Genomic DNA, 19,982 nt, shown 5'->3' with positions numbered 1-19,982 from the left:
TGACAGCTACTGATTTTTTTTTACATGATAAAAAATAGATTGTCACCAATATCAATCAATCCATCAATAATAGTTTCATCCTCCTTCATTTGCATTTGTGTGCTCTATGCACGTTGTGTGGCTAGGAAGTTCGTCACTGTTTGGTGTAGGAGTTCAGGCGCCTCGAGTTGTTTTCGGTTTAATTTCTGGTGCGGTTAGAATTTTGTTTAGGTTCAAATCAGACTCGAAGCAGAAGCGGTGATCACAAATATCAGCATTGATAAACATATCACTGAGGATCTTGATCATATTCATCGCCGCATCGGAGTCCGTTTAGTCAGCGCAACTTGTGTCGAGATGAGTGTGGAAGCGTACGGGCCGAGTTCTCAAACGCTCACCTTCCTGGACACCGAAGAAGCGGAGCTACTTGGAGCAGATACCCAGGGCTCGGAGTACGAGTTTACCGATTTTACCCTACCTAGCCAGACACAAACTCAAGGCCACACCCAGAGTCAGCTGGACAATCAGGTTTGTATTCTTCATGTCAACAGTTAGCTAGCTAACAAGTAACGCGTTAGTTTGCTTGCTCGCCACCACCAACAATGTTGACTGTTTGCTTACGCTATCAACAGTTAGCTAGCCAGCTAATATTATAAAGCGTTGTTAGCCAGTTATCGTACTAGCTAGCTGACTAGCTAACTTGCTTGCTAACACACTGGAATATTGCTAACTAACTAGCGTTATGTATCAATAACTGTTTACACGTCACTTGGCTGACTATTACAAAGTTAGTTAGTGATAGCTAGCAGTATAAGGTAGCGTTAGCTAACTTAGCTTCTTGTCTACCACCGTATCACCACACATTGACTTCCTCCTCCAAGATGAAAGGCCAAAAACTTGCTAAATGTTGGTCATGCTAAAATTGCTAACTAACAACAACAGTACCGATGTGGGTAACGACGTTCTGCAGCAGTTCCAAGTATTCATCAAGTGGTTTGACTACAAACCAAAAAATTCGTACACAAATGAAAAGTTTGCTTGTGTTGTTTTACCCACCGTATGTACCCTTTTAAAGTTGTATGTGTTCATAGTAGTGGCAAATAAAATATGTTTCTAACGTTACCTAGTGCCATAGCAATACTTCAATTTTTGGCCTTGTTACAGTCTTAATTCAACCATACTCTATCTGTAGGTGAATGGTCCTAATGAAGGGCTTCACAATGGAGGGGTTGATGATGTTGCCAAGGCGAGCCAACTCCTCTCTGAGTTGAACTTTGAGGAGGATGAAGAGGACACCTATTACACTAAAGACCTCCCACTGCATGCCTGCAGGTAGTTTGTAAATTAAGTAAAATAATAACTGTTGTAATATAAACGTATTATAACTCTGTTATTGCTTTCAGTGCTGCTGCACCCGATTATGAGTAAATACGTATGACCTAGAAGTCATAAAAAGGCCTGTTGCTATGTTTCTTTTTTCAGTTACTGTGGCATCCATGATCCTGCGTGTGTGGTGTACTGCAATACAAGCAAGAAGTGGTTCTGCAATGGACGTGGCAATACATCTGGCAGGTATGCTACACAACAGCATCATATCCACCAAAAAATATTTATTCATAACATGCGTGCGCATGTAAGTTGATCGTCTCCCATGCTCTCGTTCAGCCACATCGTAAACCACTTGGTGAGAGCCAAATGCAAAGAGGTGACTCTGCACAAAGACGGGCCGCTGGGCGAGACGGTGTTGGAGTGCTACAACTGTGGCTGTCGCAACGTCTTCCTCCTGGGCTTCATACCCGCCAAGGCCGACTCTGTGGTGGTGCTGCTGTGCAGGTGTGTATAATGGGCTGTATAGTGTGTGGTGTGATAGAGAGACTGATTGTGTGTGTGTTATTACCATAGATTTGACAGTATACACACGTGTGTTGCCATAGACCGTGATGTAAACGTAAGTATCAAATCAGCGCTTATTTGTCACTTACACCATTTACAGCATGTTTAAAAGGTGCAGCGAAGAGCTTGCAAGTAAGCATTTCGCTGCACTGTTTATACCTGCTGTAAACTGTATATGTGACTTATAAACTTTGATTTGAGTATGTCCTATTATGGCAAGAGATCAGCACAATCTTCTGTCGAACAGACTTTCGATAAAGCAAGTGTATATTGACTGTATCCAAATGTTTGTGCTCTTAGGCAGCCATGTGCCAGTCAGAGCAGCCTGAAAGACATAAACTGGGACAGTTCCCAGTGGCAGCCGCTGATCCAGGACCGCTGCTTCCTGTCCTGGCTGGTGAAGATCCCCTCGGAGCAGGAGCAGCTCCGGGCCCGTCAGATTACCGCCCAACAGATCAACAAGCTAGAGGAGCTCTGGAAGGTACTGGGCTGACTCAACCCATCCAGGGCCATGAAGTAGACAACGCACTGTACATGTAGTTTAACTTCAGAAATAACCATGAAACACCACAGCATCATACTGGGGTGGGGGGGGTTCATTCAACAAATCAAGGCCTCTTTTGGGGCAGAAGGGCAACAAAACTAGGCAGGGACAGTCCCTACCAACACCTATTAGTAGCTGTAGGAGGAATCAGTCAGTGTTACTATATATGGACGTGCATGAAAGCTTGAACCTGTGCATCCTCTTGTCTCAGGACAATCCAACAGCCACTCTGGAGGATCTGGAGAAGCCCGGTGTAGATGAGGAGCCTCAGCACGTGCTGCTGCGCTATGAGGATGCCTACCAGTACCAGAACATCTTCGGCCCCCTGGTCAAACTGGAGGCCGATTACGACAAAAAGCTTAAAGAGTCCCAGGTATATCCTCCACGTCCCCTTTAGATAATTAAGGCCCTTTAAAAATCTGCGATGCGGAGAACCCGGACGGAATCACAGAATGCAGACATTAAACAATATTCAAAAATGTATTGAACATATTAGGAAATCGACTAAATGTATTGAACTTTGTAGTCATGTGTTGATTCCGTTTATTCCTTCAACATTCTGAAGAGGCAGCATGGGAATGCCCCTGTCTGTGTGCGCATTTGTCTCCCACTTTGTGTGGCCGATAGCGATGATGCTAATGATAACTATCATCTGGTAGATGGAAAGGCTTTCCCAAAAACGTTCTCTATTAAATATTAATTGCAAAGTAGATTACGACTACCTGGCAGAATGATATCATGATTATTTGCATCAATCCAGTGGTGATTTGTTTAGCAAACTCTGCACGCACATGTGTACTACAGAAAAACCAAACAAGTCTCTTGCTGGTGCACACTTGAATTAAAGGGTATCTACACCTAAGAATTTTACATTTTTGGATTTTTCTTTCTTTCTCCCAGACCTCAAATGGGGTCTTCTGATGCAGTTTAAGCATTGTTGTAGATTTGGAACATCCAATTTTGTAGTTTTTTTTTATATATATATATATTTTTACGTGTGTTTTAGAGAGCGAAAACCAGAAAAATGGCAGGAAATCTTAAAAATGGAAAAACAGAATTAGTCAAAAAATAAAATGGATTTTATAGGGCCCAAGATCATCCATAAGCTCCCCTTTAAGTCAACAAAAGGTCAGTCACACATGAGTCTACTGTGCGACTGCCTACTACAACATACTACAACTATTAAATGTTTACATGCAGTACTTTATCTGTCTTGTGTGAGGTAAAATCGTAATGGTCGAAACCTTGCTACAACCCTGCCAAATTTGTCAAATCAGTGAACATGTTCAGGGAACGATGCATGTTCAAAGAAAAGGAAATTGTACTTGAACATAGCAGGAGGGCTGAGTTTTCTTTTATGTAGCTAATAACAGTATGACTAATAATTTGTCCTATTGTTTCCCTTGTTCTCATCTGGAACTCTTCATAGACCCAAGATAATATAACGGTCAGGTGGGACCTGGGGCTGAATAAAAAGCGGATTGCCTATTTCTCCTTGCCCAAGACGGATTCAGGTGGTAATTCTTTCAATTGACTTTTCTCTGTCTACCAGTTTTTCTGCTGTGCATAGAGAACCCTTGCATCCCATACCTGCATCCCTGGTGGTGTGTTCGTTTTGTGTCGTGCCGTGTGTGTACGGTATTGTATTTTCTCCGCCTCATTGGAACCATTATTCGTATATTTTGTGGTATAGTTTTGAGCAAAGTGTTTCTAATGTGTCTCTGTTTGTGGTGGTTTGTACAGACATGCGGCTGATGCAGGGAGATGAGATTTGTCTGCGCTACAAAGGAGACCTGGCCCCACTTTGGAAGGGCATCGGCCATGTCATCAAAGTCCCAGACAGTATCCTTTAACTAAAAGACCATTCTGAAGAAAAACTTTAATTCTTCAGTGGTTGCTCATCTCTACCTTCTGACCACCTTTTCAAAGTGGTCCCTTTTTAACAAATAGGATCCACCTCTCCATCTTTATTTTTCCATGATGGGGGTCAGAAAAAAAAGAAGCAATTTTGTGTCTCAATTTATCAGCCAATCTGAACATTCTCAATGTCTCAAATGCAGACTAGTTCTTGGTAACCAATGCAAAACGTGAGCTAATCAGTCTAATGATACTAGCCATGTTATTGGGTTGCAATGTTCAAAGGCTTGCAGAAATAAATTATATTTTATTGGGAGATAATTACCTAATTTAAACCAAATTATTAAGGGTTCATTACACCATAGAACTCCCTTAGGAGAAGCCCATCCATTAGTTAATGCCCCTCTAGTTTGCACCTGTCTTGTGTATCTGATATATGCTAATGTAGGGGAAAATCTACAGTTTTGTAGACCTTGCTTTTCTTCCCTACTATTAGCCCCGTTCAAGTGTGTGGGGGGGACGTCTTTTTCTTTCTAACATTCCACAAGGAGGAAAGGCTATTTTGCTGTACTTATTTCCTTAGCACCCTTTGTGAAAGACTATGGAGATGAGATTGCTATAGAATTGCGCAGCAGTGTCGGAGCACCTGTGGAAATAACCCACAACTACCAGGTGGATTTCGTGTGGAAGTCCACTTCCTTTGACAGGTGTGACAAGCAGATCAGAATATTTAATCAGTTCTACTTTGGTTGTTGATGCTCTGGTGTTCTTAACGTGACTTCCAGAGTACTGATTTTCTTTAGCCTCAGCAGCATTTCACATGATTTATCCCTAACATAACTCCTGACGTATATTGAAGAATTGAATGAATAAGACATGATATGAAGGTACTAGCTTGTATTATTATTGTTAATCACATCACTCTTTATCGCCACTATAACCCATTGGTTTCCACTGGGTTTCAGAATGCAGAGTGCCCTGAAGACCTTTGCTGTGGACGAGACGTCTGTGTCAGGCTACATCTACCACAAGCTGCTGGGCCACGAGGTAGAGGATGTCATCATCAAGTGTCAGCTGCCCAAACGCTTCACTGCCCAGGGCCTGCCCGATCTCAACCACTCTCAGGTCTGACCCACACACATACTCTTACCACCTCACTGACCCAACCTGACTGCCTGAAACTCATTTTAGTGAATGAATGATCACAAAAAAGTTGACATTTCCTCTTATAATGGGGAAACCGTATTATAGTAATGTCATCTTATAATCATGAAGAACTTAATTTGGAGTTAGATGTTAATTCCCCGTACTACTATGTGCTCTTTGCGCAGCTTTCATAAATGTTTTGATTTGTGTATTTAAAATAGGTGTATGCTGTGAAGACAGTGCTGCAAAGACCCCTCAGTCTTATCCAAGGCCCCCCTGGCACTGGGAAAACTGTCACCTCTGCCACCATAGTGTACCAGCTCGCCAGGCAGGGCAACGGGTAAGATGGGTAACACTCACTATGCATATGTGTCTTTTTTTAAAGCATTTTCGTGTGCAGTTTACATTCAAGTCGTTAAGCAGAAGCTCTCATCTAGAACGACTTACAGCAAGTGTATCGTACTTAACGAGCATCTGAAGCGACGCTCATCAAAAGCATCTCCATGTTATCCAAGCTTTCTGCGTTCATCTGTTGTGTTTGGTTCCTGCAGACCCGTGCTGGTGTGTGCTCCCAGTAACATCGCGGTGGACCAGCTGACTGAGAAGATCCACATGTCAGGTCTGAAGGTGGTCCGGCTGTGTGCTAAGAGCAGAGAGGCCATCGACTCCCCCGTCTCATTCCTGGCGCTGCACAACCAGATCCGCAACATGGACAGGTGGGGCATTCTGGGAAATGAAGTCTTTGTTAGCACTGTCTGAAATTGTATCCTACACGTAGTAGTGCTTTCGTAATCACTCATGTTAATGCTTGTAGCAATGTATTATCCCTGTTTTGAATATCAAAGAATTGCGGAAAGGGAAGGATGGATTTTTTAAGCACTTCCAACAGAACCATTGAATAGATCTGCCAGACTTTTGATATAATAACTCTAATTCTGTGTGTTTCTAATGGGTGTGTTACTCTGCTCAGGCTTTGCTTACTCATGCCAAATCTTAAAACGCCTGGGTAAGTATTTTAAGTTTCCGCTAACCACATTGTTATAGCAATCTGTAAGTCGATGACACTGTCGATAACTTGGCACGTAAACATTGGTTAATGCATGTAACGTCTGAGCAGGGGAATGCAACCACAGACTTAGTTTCGCATAGCCATACCTCCAAATCGCATTGTTGTCACACCTCATTTGGAGGTCTGGAGAATTTTATATCATTCGAAATGTCTTGATGGCTTCCAGCGGCTACATTTTATTGGATGTTCAATTTCAAGAACCGTCACTCACATGTGACCGTGGCCACACTTGCAGAGAGTTGTTGCGTATGCTAGTTTGCAACATCGCAGAAAATAGAAGAGAACCTGAAGAAAAAAATGAATTCTGTTTTGGCAGAAATGTGCTCTATACACATCGAGTCGAAGGCATTACAACTTCTCTGCACCCTACAAAAAAAAGATAAGCTATGGCGTGTCTACCTACAGGCTGTGGTAATAGTTTAGTGTGGCAGTCTGATTTATTGAAAGTGGAGAAATCGATGGTAATAGTAGTTTCTCATCTGATGTCAATAATCAAGGATCAGGTTTGTGTCCTTCACTCTCAAGGAATCGCCGCCGCATGCTCGGTTTGAAGTGAGATGGAGAACCGTTGCTCCTACGGCGCTATTCTAGTGGGCACCTTCAGAGCTCCGCCCAAACAAGGCATTTCATTGGTTTGAGGTGTTGCGAGGCATCACTGATTCACTCCGGCTTTATACCCCTTTGGAACTACTTTCTGCCATTAACTTCACCAGGTTTTCCGATTAGGGTAGCCAGGTTCTCGACAAGGCTACTAATGACTCAACCCACTTTGCCTGCTCTGTGTCTGGTGTGACCCTTAGTATGCCAGAGCTGCAGAAGCTGCAGCAGCTGAAGGATGAGACCGGGGAGCTGTCGTCTGCTGACGAGAAGCGTTACCGGGCCCTGAAGCGCACCGCTGAGCGAGAGCTGCTCACGGTGAGGAGGACTTTCTTTTACAACACTTACACCTTTGTCGCCCGATATGTCACAGCAGTATTAGGAGAAGAGTATGGCAGATGCTGTCAAGTAGAATGTTTTTTTTTGACCTAGCGAAGATGATATGGGTTCCCCGTTCCTTCAATTTCAAACCAACTGTTAACCTGTTAACCACTGTTCCTCTTCTGTACCTCGGCAGAATGCGGATGTGATCTGCTGTACCTGTGTGGGGGCAGGAGATCCACGCCTGGCCAAGATGCAGTTCCGCTCAATCCTGATTGATGAGAGCACCCAGGCCACCGAGCCAGAGTGCATGGTGCCTGTGGTCCTGGGTGCCAAGCAGGTACAACCACACACCAATTTATGCTCAAGATAAACAGCTCAACTAGGTCAATTGTCCGTGACTTACTCAATCCAGACGAAAACAATGTAAAAGCCCATGAGAATATTTGGTTAATTGATTGTCATTTCATCATTAATTCCCCCCTTCACAGCTCATTCTGGTGGGGGACCACTGCCAGCTGGGTCCAGTAGTGATGTGTAAGAAGGCAGCCAAAGCAGGCCTGTCCCAGTCTCTGTTTGAGCGTCTGGTGGTGCTGGGCATCAGGCCCATTCGTCTGCAGGTGCAGTACCGTATGCACCCGGCCCTCAGCTCTTTCCCCTCCAACATCTTCTACGAGGGCTCCCTGCAGAACGGAGTCACCGCTGGTGAGTTAGAGGTTTTCACAAAGGCTTCTTGGTCATATTATAGCTTTTGAATTGGTCATGTGTAAAAAAAATATATTAAAGAAAATATAAATAATTTACACTTATTATCAGCACTGTACTGGTGTCTTGCATCTAGAACATGTGACGTTTTTGTAGAAAGTGTGTTTGTTCACCCCTAGAAGATCTAGAAGTAGCAGTGTAGATCTGCTTTGGATTCAAGCGGTGTTTGTGTTCATACACTGAGTAGAAAGCATTTACTCTACTGTGGAAGTTTGTTAGGCCATTCTGAAATCGAATGTAACTCAAAGCATATTGCTTTTGGGCGCGTATTTGCTGTTGAATAAAATGGCCAATTTGAGGTTTGTTCACAATCTCACTGAATTATTGAAGACCAATTCCCATACTAACCATGTTGACAAATTCTCTGTTTATACTGGGAAGCTGACCGCATCAAGAAAGGCTTTGACTTCCAGTGGCCGCAGCCAGACAAGCCCATGTTCTTCTATGTAACTCAAGGCCAGGAGGAAATAGCCAGCTCTGGAACGTCCTACCTGAACAGGTACGGCTAACAGTCCTGTCAAGGTTAATCTCAAAGTATCAACACAATTTATTGCTATTTTGAAATGCACATAGAGTGCGTCTCTTCATTTAGTTTGACTGGAACAATTTTAAACACTGTCCTCTCTCCCCAGAACTGAGGCGGCCAACGTGGAGAAGATCACAACTAGGCTGCTGAAGGCTGGGGCCAAGCCTGACCAGATAGGCATCATCACCCCCTACGAGGGCCAGAGGTCCTACCTGGTGCAGTACATGCAGTTCAGTGGTTCCCTCCATACAAAACTCTACCAGGTACGGCAGTATAGCTGAACTTGCACTGTCTTGGGAAAAAACAATTCAATATATTTTTGTTGTCGCAGTCTTCTCAAGAACATGATTTGTGATATCGGTTTGCTTTATTATTGTTCTGCAGATGGTAGCAGACTTATAAAATCTTAAAATAATATTGCGTTACTAATTATGTCGATACCTGTTACCATTTGACCAATGCCAAATGCAACAGGTCTCGATGACCAATGTTACAACACTGTTCTATCCTCTTGTCTTGCTATCAGGAGGTTGAGATCGCCAGCGTGGATGCGTTCCAGGGCAGGGAGAAGGACTTTATCATCCTGTCGTGCGTACGAGCCAACGAGCACCAGGGCATCGGCTTCCTTAATGACCCGCGCCGTCTCAACGTGGCCCTCACCAGAGCCAAGTAAGCATCTGGACCATTAGTCTTCATTCTCACCACAGCTTCTCTGGATGGACAGTTTCAAATCTGTATGGACAAAGTCATAGAATTACATATAAAAGACCTAGAATGGACAATGGGATCCTAGCAATAGTTACTTCATAGGATGTCTGTGTTCAAAGTCATGGTAGTTTAGAAGACTTGATGATGAATTGTGATGAGCCTCGGTGGAACAGTATAGAATTCATCATCAAAAAATGTATGTGAATCACTGTCCACTTTCATCCTTGACACCGTAGACAAAATGGTGCATTTTGAGACTGCCTTGTCCTTAAATATATTTCTCCCACTGACGCGTGTGTAACGTATGTTTTCAGGTATGGAGTGATCATTGTGGGCAACCCAAAGGCCCTGTCCAAGCAGCCTCTGTGGAACCACTTACTCAACTACTACAAGGAGCAGAAGGTTCTGGTGGAGGGACCCCTCAACAACCTGAGAGAGAGCCTGATGCAGTTCAGCAGGCCCCGCAAGCTGATCAATGCCATCAACCCTGTGAGTTATCACACTTGCATGAACACACATTATATGTTGGATGTGTCGGAGTGTACAGTTGGCACGTTTTGAGTGTGGGTATTGAACCCATGTTGAGTCTATTCCCCTCATATCCTTTTTTAAATTAATACATAACACTTTTTCCTCAGTAACACTTTTCCCCAGTAACACTTTTAACTCGGTAACACTTTGGCCAATATGTAATGCCATTTACAGCAATGTTATGACAACAGTACAGCAGTTCCACTGTGTTTTCGAGGGTATTGAACCCTTGTCTGTGTTCCAGGGAGCCCGGTTCATGAGCACTGCCATGTATGATGCCCGCGAGGCCCTCATCCCTGGGTCTGCCTACGATCGCAGCAGCGCAGGTTAGTGGGAAAGTGTTTTATATAAGGCCGTGGCTACGGATACAGAGTTTTTGCCCACACCCTCCGAAATCCTCTTTCTCTAAGCTAAAGTTCCGGATCACCTTCTGCACGTGTTATTTTATGCACACATTCGTTTTTCTAACGTATTTGCTGCTCACACTCCTCCCTTCACGTTTCGCTCTTTACTCACCCTCTTCTGAACCATGATGATGTCTCTGACTCGTATTTTTAAACAGCTAAATTAAAAACCCTGCACCGATTTGAACGAACATTCCAAAACATATATATTATTAGGGCTGTCCCCGACAAAATAAATCTTGCTCGACCGAGAGTCATCTGTCAAGTTTTTAAACGTGTATTTCCCCATATACAGTATAGACACATCCTATGTGTTTTTAATGAAATCAACTAAATGCACAGAGCTGGTCGGATGCTTTAAGCACACTGTTTGTTTGATTAAATAATTAAGACACACGGATGAGTCAAGCGGGGGCCGATGACCACACTGTGTAATATATTTTTTTTTACAGCGAGTGCCTGTGTGAATGTCGCACATTTGTCTCTCTATCCTCCCTGTTGCAGCGAAAAGGCACCACACCACAGCAAGTGTTTATTGTGCTGTCTGTGCTGAAGCTGCAACATAATTACAGCCATTTAGTTTCTTAAACTCTAACCGAAAAGTTCTGTTACCGAAGTCCCTCATTTGTTTAGGAAAATTATTTCCTATTCCCTCAACCCTTGCTCTCTTTACGTGAAACATGTATGCATCGCATGCACATGGCCAGTAGGGCCTGACCTATAGCCTATCATAACCACATCAATAAATTGGTTATAACAAACTCTGAACACCATAACATGTATCAGCAAAATTAATACGGAAAATGTGAAAAAGAAACTTGAAACGGGGGGAATGTTTACTGGTTGCTCACCAGGGAAAGGGGAAGTCCAATGTGTGGAACACTTGACTTAGTTGTGGAAGCACTGGAGATCAAGAAAAATTAGGGTATAGCAGCAAGTGCTGCGGGAGTATTATGTGTGCCAAACAGGTTCTGTTAGATTACAATATTATTTTACTGCCCGTTTGGAACATTTGTAAAGAAAATGTAAGAAATTATAAGTGTACCAGAGAGTTTGTTGTAATGGAAAACATTAGCAATTATTCAAAGCTCCCATTGTTATTTAATTTTAAAACTAAAATGCTTGCATTTCAAAGCATGAATGACTCATGCTGTGTGATGACATGAACAAACAAATGATTGAATGATTTTAGGGCTGACTCCATTTTGTTGACTTGTCGATTGCTTGGTTGATAGGATGTTGGTCGATCGAGATTTCTTTAGTCGAGCAGTAGCAAAATATCTATCTATCATGGTGTACAAGACACCTGTCTGAGTGGACTAAACCATTGTGGAGGCCATGGGGATGGCACAGTCCATCACTCTGACATGTGCTACTGAAATTGTAAATGGGAAAGGGGGATACCTAGTCAGTTGTTCAACTGAAATGTCTTCCGCATTTAACCCAACCCCTCTGAATCAGAGAGGTGCAGGGGGCTGTATGGTTATATTACATAAGAAAAATGGTGCAAAACCTAATAAAAAATAGTTATTTTATAACAAATGAGCTTTCTCCCGCGTTGGATAGTGGTCTCTGTACACGGTTCTGAAATACATTGGTGCCTTTTCCTAGACCATGTTGCTATGCATAATAGCAAAGTTACCCAGCATATTGGTGTTGTGAACAATGCGGTGGAGGCAGCAGCAGAATGAGCAGGAGAAAACAGCCTTTGCCTTATTGTCTAAGAAAAGTGAGGAGAGAGGAAACCCCAACTTAGTTAGGTCTATAATCAATAGTCTAACTGTTAAATGTACCTGGTTTTATAAATCATCCATATATATCTACAGAAATAAGACCGATCCTGCGTCTGTTGCCTGTTTGATTGTTTGTTTAATTAGCCTACTGATTCCATGAATACCAAGCATCACACAACGACATGTCAAGTAAACATTTTCTTTTTTTTTCTTTTTTATCTTTGCTTTGCTGTAATAAAGGCTTTACACTTTTTTTTTCATTAGAACAGCCTCTGGTATTATTTATCATTTATTAAGTGTTTATTCTGTTCCAAATTTTCCAAAAAAGTATATTTTATAATAATAACGCTCCTTTTTCTTGATCTCCTTATTGTTAATTTTTACTATTCAGCGACTTGTTCCAAAGCCACTCCTGCATTGTCTTGGCTGTGTGTTTATGGTCGTTGTCATGTTGGAAGGTGAACCTTTGCCCCAGTCTGAGGTCCTGAGCTTTCTGGAGCAGGTTTTCATCAAGGATGTCTCTGTACTTTGCTCCATTCATCTTTCCTTTGAGCCTGACTAGTCTCCCAGTCCCTGCTGCTGAAAAACATCCCTACAGCATGATGCTGATGCACCACCATGCTTCACCGTAGGGATGTTGCCAGGTTTCCTCCAGACGTGACGCTTGGCATTCAGGCCACAGAGTTCAATCTTGGTTTCATCAGACCAGAGAATCTTGTTTCTCATGGTTTGAGAGTCCTTTAGGTGCCTTTTGGCAAACTCCAAGCAAGATGTCATGTACCTTTTACTGAGGAGTGGCTTCTGTCTGGCCAGAGGAACTCTGGAGCTCTGTCAGTGACCATCGGGTTCTTGGTCACCTCTCTAACCAAGGCCCTTCTCCCCTGATTGCTCAGTTTGGCCGAATCAGACAGGTGTAACACATACAATTTCAGTAGCACATGTCTTAGAGCGATAGACTGTGCCATCCCCACGGCCTCCACAATGGATTAATCCACTGAGACAGGCGTGAATCAGACAGGTGTCTTGTCCATATTAAAAAATATATATTTGCGTCTGCTTGACTAAAGAAACATCGGTCGACCAACGGCCTATCGACAAAACAATTGACCAGTGGACTAAATGGGGTCAGCTCTATATATTATGAAGGCTACAACCTTTTGTCTGTTGTAACGGATATTGCCGGTGCACAAGCAGGATGCAGGCCCTACACTTTGGAGCAAAAACAATCAGCGTGTTGTGTGATGTAGGCTAATCTTTATAGGTGCTGCCATATCGTATACATGTCTGCCTCCTGTGTGAATTAGTCAGTGTTTGGGTTGATGATGGAAAAAATTGAATTCAATGGCTAATTACACTGCGTGTCTGTCTCGCTGCTTTCCACCTCTGGGCAGCCGAGCATGTATCCAGACCAGTAAAAAGAGTCTGACAATGGGTAAGTTTGTTTTGCATCGCCCGGTGCCATAGTTATGCCATATATGCCTCTGTACCGTGGCGAGAGTAAATGGCTGCATGTAACTCCACAGCTAAGAACATGATATCGCTAGACTGCCTGTTTGTGTCATGCTTATGTTTGCAATACTGGCAACAACGTTTGTACGAACATGTCTAATGTATTTTGTGTAAAACATGTACATAGCTGTAGCCTACTCCTCTCCTGACAAAATTACTTGAAGTCGTGCTTATGCTTACTGAGGCATGGAATGCAATATTTAGAACAGGTAAGTGTACAACATGAAGTTTGTAGGCTACACCAGTGACCAGACGAAGGCGACCAAGTAGGGGGGAGCGGCAGCGGAGTACTGAGCACAGCAGTACGTAGGCAGCAGAGTGGTCACTGCTACGTTAAAAAAATCCTGCACATCCGCAGATATATCTGTATTTTTAGCCTGGGCAAATTGGGATACAGAAACTCTGTATCCGTAGCCACTTCGTTTTAATTGTTTTATAATGCGTTAACTTGTTCTACCTCTTCAATAGCCCACTAACATTTTACAGTACCTTCGAAGTATTCATACCCCTTGACTTATTCCACATTTTGTTGTTAGTCTGAATTCACAGACTAACAACAAAATATTTGTTTTCAGCCATTTATCCATACCCCATAATGACAAAGTGAAAGCATGTTTTTAGACATTTTTGCAAATTTTATTGAAAATGAAATATTTCATTTAAGTATTCACACCCCTGACGCCATACAGCTGTGAGTCTTTCTGGGTAAGTCTCTAAGAGCTTTCCACACCTGGATTGTTCAACATTCACTTGACTTGCCTAGTTAAATAAAGTTTAAATTAAAATGTAAATATCCGGCAACTTCACACAGCCAATGAAGAGGAGAGGGGAAACATTCCACAGGCCACAATCAACAGCCTAATCAACTCTATGCGAAGGAAATGTGTCGCGCTGAATGAGGCAAATGGTTGTCACACCAGATACTGACTGGTTTTCTGATCCATGCCCCTACCTGTTTTTTTAAGGTGTCTGTGACCAATATATGCATATCTGTATTCCCAGTCATGTGAAATCCATAGATAAATCCATTAGGCTCTAATTTAAATTGACTGATTTCCTTATATGAACTGTAGCGCAGGGGCGGCAGGTAGACTAGTGGTTAGAGCGTTGGACCAGTAACCAAAAGGTGCTAGATTGAATCCCCGAGCTGACAATGTAAAAATATGTCGTTCTGCCCCTGAACAAGGCAGTTAACCCACTGTTCCTAGGCCGTCATTGTAAATAAGAATTTGTTCTTAACTGACTTGCCTAGTTAGATAAAGGTTAAATAAATAAAAAAACGCAGTAAAATCTTTGAAATTGTTGCATGTTGAGTTTTATAATTTTGTTCAGTATATTATGTGACTGGTTAAGCACATTTTTACTCCTGAACTTTTTTAGAATTGTCATAAGAAAGGGGTTGAATACTTATTGACTCGACATTTCAGCTTTTCATTTTTTTTAAAAACTTAATTGCACTTTGTGGTATTGTGTGTAGGCTGATGACAAAATCTAAATTGAATGCATTTTAAATTCAGGCTGTAACACAATTTTTGGGGGGGAAAGTCAAGGTTGTGAATACTTTCTGAAGGTACTGTAGGCTAATGCCTTGCTAGAACTGTAAGGTGGTACCAGAATTTATTGCATTGCTAGATGCAACAAACGCATCCTACAGCAATGGGACTGCTCACACACTACTGTGACATGTTTTCTGTGTGTTTCTTTCTACAGGGCGTCCATCCAACATGTATTTCCAAACCCACGATCAGATCGGCATGATTGGGGCTGGGCCAGCCCACCTGGCGGCCATGAACATGCCTATTCCCTTCAACTTGGTGGTGCCACCCATGCCTCCGCCAGGCTACCTGGCCCAGGCCAACGGCCCTGCTGCAGGTGAGCAGGAAGGGAAACAACTACTATTCATTAGTTGTTCATATATTGGCTGGTGGAATATGTATTTGGCCCTGTGAAGTTGGACAGTATCCAAATAACCAGAAGTCTCAGTGTTGCTTACCAGAGTATTCTTCATGTGGTACTGTTGTTGGTGATATTATGTTATGGGGGTTTGGAGATGTCCTCGTACCCCTACTATTTCTCGTCTGTAATGCATGTTCATTGTTTGTTCGTGTGTTTGACAAGTGAGCGGGAACTTACTCTCTCTGTGCCACCCAGGTCGTGGTGGGGCGCTGAAGGGCAAAGCGGGGCGTGGCGGGCGCCAGAGGACCCGCGGCATGGGGAACCACGGTAGCAGCGGGCAGGCCAACGGGCACAACAGCCAGGCCAGCCAGGACGTGTCTTCCCAGCCCTTCTCCCAGGGGCCACTCACCCAGGGCTACATCACCATGAGTCAGCCCTCCCAGATGAGCCAGCCTGGCCTCTCCCAGCCTGAACTTTCCCAGGTAACAAGACCGGCCTAAACTCCACTCTTTACTACCTAATACCAAATCAGAATCTGGCCTCGTACTCCTATGCCCAATCCCAAATCGTACCTTACTCTTTATGTGATTGTGGAGATCTGAGAGGATTAGATGGGTATAAGTTAGATGTAATGTTTCTGCCATATTGCTTGAACCAAGCAAGAAGCAGTATGGTAATAATAACGTAAGCAATATGGTAATAATGCCACCTCTGATTTGCTGGGTGGAGGTTCATATTGCTGACATCATCTGATACTCTTAGGGAAATGTGTTGGAAGCAATGTCCCCTTTAAGCTGCGTGCTGGCGCGCAGTAGCCTCGAGACTGCCGTGCAGCTCCCCTGAGACTGCGCAGAAGAAATACAGTATCGTCCCACGGAGGGAAGCATGAGATTGAACTTCACTCAACTTTTTTGAGTTTTCCCTGTTAACACTATCAACGTTTCCCTTTAGTGGCAATTGTGATCGAATCAACGCAATATTAGCCACTTTCAATGCAACATACCAAAACAAAAATAACTATGCAAGACTTGGAATGCAAAACTAACTACACAAGAGATTTTGTTGTAGCGTGCGGCATTACCAATCAGAGCTGCAGTAGGCCTATATGCAAATAGACCATTGCCATATATGGATCTGTGCCATTTACTTTGAACTGGACAGTTTACAGCATGAGCAGTCATGAGTAGATTAGCCATGTGTGCACATATTGTTCATGTCCTTTGCTAGTTAGTGAGTTATTAACCCAGTTATAGATCATTTATAGTCAGCAATAGGGGAGCGATTGCTTCCTACAAGAACACAAAACGTGTACATTTCTAGAAGACAGGTTTTTTTGTTTTTTTTTTACCCCCAATTTCGTGTTATCCAATTGTTATTAGTTACTGTCTTGTCTCATCGCTGCAACTCCCGTACGGACTCGGGAGAGGCAAAGGTTGAGAGCCATGCGTCCTCCGAAACACAACCCAACCAAGCCGCACTGCTTCTTAACACAGCGCGCATCAAACCCGGAAGCCAGCCGCACCAATGTGTCGGAGGAAACACCGTACACCTAGCGACCTGGTCAGCGTGCACTGTGCACGGCCCGCCACAGGAGTCGCTAGTGTGCCGCCGGCCAAACCCTCCCTAACCCGGACGACGCTAGGCCAATTGTGCACTGCTCCATGGGCCTCCCGGTCGCGGCCGGCTGCGACAGAGCCTGGGCTCGAACCCAGAGTCTCTGGTGGCACAGCTAGCGCTGCGATGCGGTGCCTTAGACAACTGCGCCACCCGGGAGGCCCGGCAATGTTGTATTTTGAGGCAGGCTTGAATAAGCTAAGTAGCCAATAGGCAGAGGGTAGCATAATTTGTCTGATTCTCTGTAATAATGTTATGGGAATAATAATGCATTTTATTTTGTAAAGTGGTTTCTTGCATCAAACAACACAACATTTTCAGTCACCTTGTCTGAAGGACAAGTGGATAAACAGGTTAATGTCAAGCCCTGCATGTTCTTTTCTAAAGTCTCATGGAATGTAGGCCTACATTGAACACCACACATTGGCTGCTACTGTAGGCTGAATGATAGAACAGCTATTTCCATGTTAAAATGTTATGGGATGCATTTTCTCCATTGTTTTTGATGGTAGGCCACTCTGGTAGGTCTACATTAGGATCAAATAGCCACAGTAGCCTACTTGGCCACTGTTAAAACTAACTTAAACCGGGTACAGCCTCAGTGTTCACAGTAAACGCACGCTGGAAGTTGCACAGAATTTTCACAACATTCAAGTTTGCGCTCAGCAGACCTGAAATTTGCTCAGTGCTGAAAAAATGTAGGAAACATTAGTTGGAAGAATTATGTTTTGGATGTAATTGGGTGTTTCTCCTTCTGTTTTAACAGGACAGTTATTTAGGTGACGAGTTCAAGTCCCAGATCGACGTGGCTCTGTCGCAGGATTCGACTTACCAGGGTGAACGTGCATACCAACATGGTGGGGTGACTGGACTGTCACAGTACTAGAGTGTAAGATAACTATTCCCATTCCCACGGTACTAGAGTAATCAAGAAGTGTTATTGATTTGACCTCCACTGTACAGACGAGTACTTCCAAAAATCGTGTTGGTGGAAGCCTTTTTGAATATCCTTATTGTTTCCTTTTCTCAGGTTGTTGGAAGAGGAGCTAGGCTTGAGCTGAGCTTAGTTCATCAGCATTTTAATCTGGGTAATAATAAAAACAAAAAATGGATACCTGTTTTCCTCTGCTACAACTGAAGCACCACCGTGTGAAATCAACGGGAGAGAGAAACCAACCAATCGCGAGAGAGAAAGTGATGGAAAGAACGGACGACTAGGAAGAGGGAACGTGTGGGAGTGAGGGACCACTGCCGGCACATGGGAACGAAAGCGAGAGGAAGACGGTGGCCAGCGGTCGAGCTGTCGTGAGGAAGACGAAACGAGGAACAACTCCCTCCATCCACAACCCTTTTCCCACCTCCCCTTCCAACCTCACGCCTCTGTCTGAGAGAATGACCAGTTATCCAGAGGACCTTGCTCTTTGATCAGCTAACAGAGAAAGAGAAGTTCTCAAGCAACTTGGCTGGGGGAGCACTTTCCACTAACTCTCAAAAGCAGATAACAAGAAAGTAGAGGGGGGAAGGTGTGGAACACTTCAAGCAGGCAACATAGGACATCCTCACCTCAATGTTGATCGCTTGCCAAACCCGTTTGATACCCAGACTCATTTGATTGGATTGATGTGGAGGACGAGTGGCGGTGTTGATCTCAACTCTCAGACCTGAAATCTCATCAAATGACCGCAAGAGGAACAGTCTCCAAGAGGAACAGTCTCCAAGAGGAACAGTCTCCAAGAGGAACAGTCTCCAAGAGGAACAGTCTCCAAGAGGAACAGTCTCCAAGAGGAACAGTCTCCAAGAGGAACAGTCTCCAAGAGGAACAGTCTCCAAGAGGAACAGTGGCAGTTCACGTCGTCGTTCAACTTTGAGTTGAAAAGTTTTCTCCGCTAAAGTCTGATAATAAAGAACTTTGAATTGAAATGCCTTTGATGGCCTTCGGAACCATTTGGCTTTTTCAACAGGTCTTTTCAGAAACGGGTGGTTAACTAGAAGTCTGGTGGAGTTGAGTGGCATGGGGATATCAGAGGAAAGTTTCTGAAGTGGTGAGCTCTGGATCCAAGAGATCTGTAATCGTGAGACTATTTGTTTTTGAAGTACCTTTCTTATTGCAGAGCGCAAAAGGCAAAAAATATTTAATTGAAAAATGACCAGCATTGAATAATATTACCTCAATATTATTTGAAGTTGCAGCAAAGCCTTTTTTGATCTTTTGAAAGGGGGGGTGGGGTGACATGAGATGTCGCCCGCTGTGCTGTTCAGCGGATAATTTTCTATGTTTTAAACGTTTTTATGCTTAGATTGGCAGCGGCTTTGAAGTAATGCTTTACTTGGGGGAATTCCTTGTGGATGTAAGATCCGTCTGCATGAACACTGAGCTATTAATGGAAACTGATTTCCACTATAGTCTACACACTTTTGTGTCACTATTGAAGTTGCAAGAGGCAGGTGGCTAGGTGTGAAATACGCTACATGGCCGAAAGTATGTGGACACCCCTTCAAATTAGTGGATTCGGGTATTTCAGATACACCTGTTGCTGACAGGTGCATACAGTCGAGCACACAGCCATGAAATCTCCATAGACAAACATTGGCAGTAGAATGGCCCGTACTGAAGAGCTCAGTGACTTTCAAAGTGGCAACGTCATAGGATGCCACTTTTCCAACAAGTCAGTTGGTCAAATTTCTGCCTTGCTAGAGCTGCCCGGGTCAACTCTAAGTGCTGGTATTGTGAAGTGGAAATGTCTAGGAGCAACAATGGCTCAGCCGCGATGCGGTAGGCCACACAAGCTCACAGAATGGGACCGTAGCGAGTAAAAATCGCCTTTCCTCAGTTGCAACACTCACTACCAAGTTCCAAACTGCCTCTGAAAGCAATGTCAACACAAGAACT

General features: G+C 43.6%; 1 protein-coding gene across 2 annotated transcripts; it reads left to right on the top strand.

Moving 5' to 3' along the window:
• The first annotated feature begins 140 nt into the window (after positions 1-140).
• On the top strand, positions 141-19,669 carry LOC120054681 (regulator of nonsense transcripts 1-like). 2 transcript variants are annotated; one of them, XM_039002220.1, is made up of 24 exons: positions 141-507; positions 1,172-1,311; positions 1,462-1,551; positions 1,645-1,812; positions 2,173-2,353; positions 2,628-2,789; positions 3,846-3,933; positions 4,160-4,258; positions 4,872-4,980; positions 5,239-5,398; positions 5,641-5,759; positions 5,971-6,135; positions 7,289-7,403; positions 7,603-7,746; positions 7,898-8,111; positions 8,553-8,670; positions 8,804-8,960; positions 9,224-9,366; positions 9,720-9,894; positions 10,181-10,262; positions 15,293-15,454; positions 15,734-15,960; positions 17,859-17,981; positions 18,123-19,669. In XM_039002220.1, exons 1-23 carry the CDS (start codon positions 337-339, stop codon positions 17,976-17,978), a joined length of 3,309 nt encoding a protein of 1,102 aa, XP_038858148.1. In that variant the 5' UTR covers positions 141-336; the 3' UTR covers positions 17,979-17,981; positions 18,123-19,669. The 2 variants fall into 2 exon arrangements, with proteins under 2 accessions (XP_038858148.1, XP_038858147.1); XM_039002219.1 differs by having other exon boundaries at positions 4,857-4,980.
• The last annotated feature ends 313 nt before the right edge of the window (positions 19,670-19,982 follow it).

Source organism: Salvelinus namaycush, chromosome 10 (genome assembly GCF_016432855.1).
Source record: "Salvelinus namaycush isolate Seneca chromosome 10, SaNama_1.0, whole genome shotgun sequence".
NCBI classification, from domain to species: Eukaryota; Metazoa; Chordata; class Actinopteri; order Salmoniformes; family Salmonidae; genus Salvelinus; species Salvelinus namaycush.
This window is presented reverse-complemented; position numbering and strand designations above follow the sequence as displayed.

Excerpts from the sequence above, each read along its gene's own strand:
- LOC120054681 (XM_039002219.1), top strand. The coding sequence starts at position 337 with ATGAGTGTGGAAGCGTACGGGCCGAGTTCTCAAACGCTCACCTTCCTG. Across the intron at positions 508-1,171 it reads AGAGTCAGCTGGACAATCAG|GTGAATGGTCCTAATGAAGG; the intron begins GTTTGTATTCTT and ends CTCTATCTGTAG. Across the intron at positions 5,760-5,970 it reads CTCGCCAGGCAGGGCAACGG|ACCCGTGCTGGTGTGTGCTC; the intron begins GTAAGATGGGTA and ends TGGTTCCTGCAG.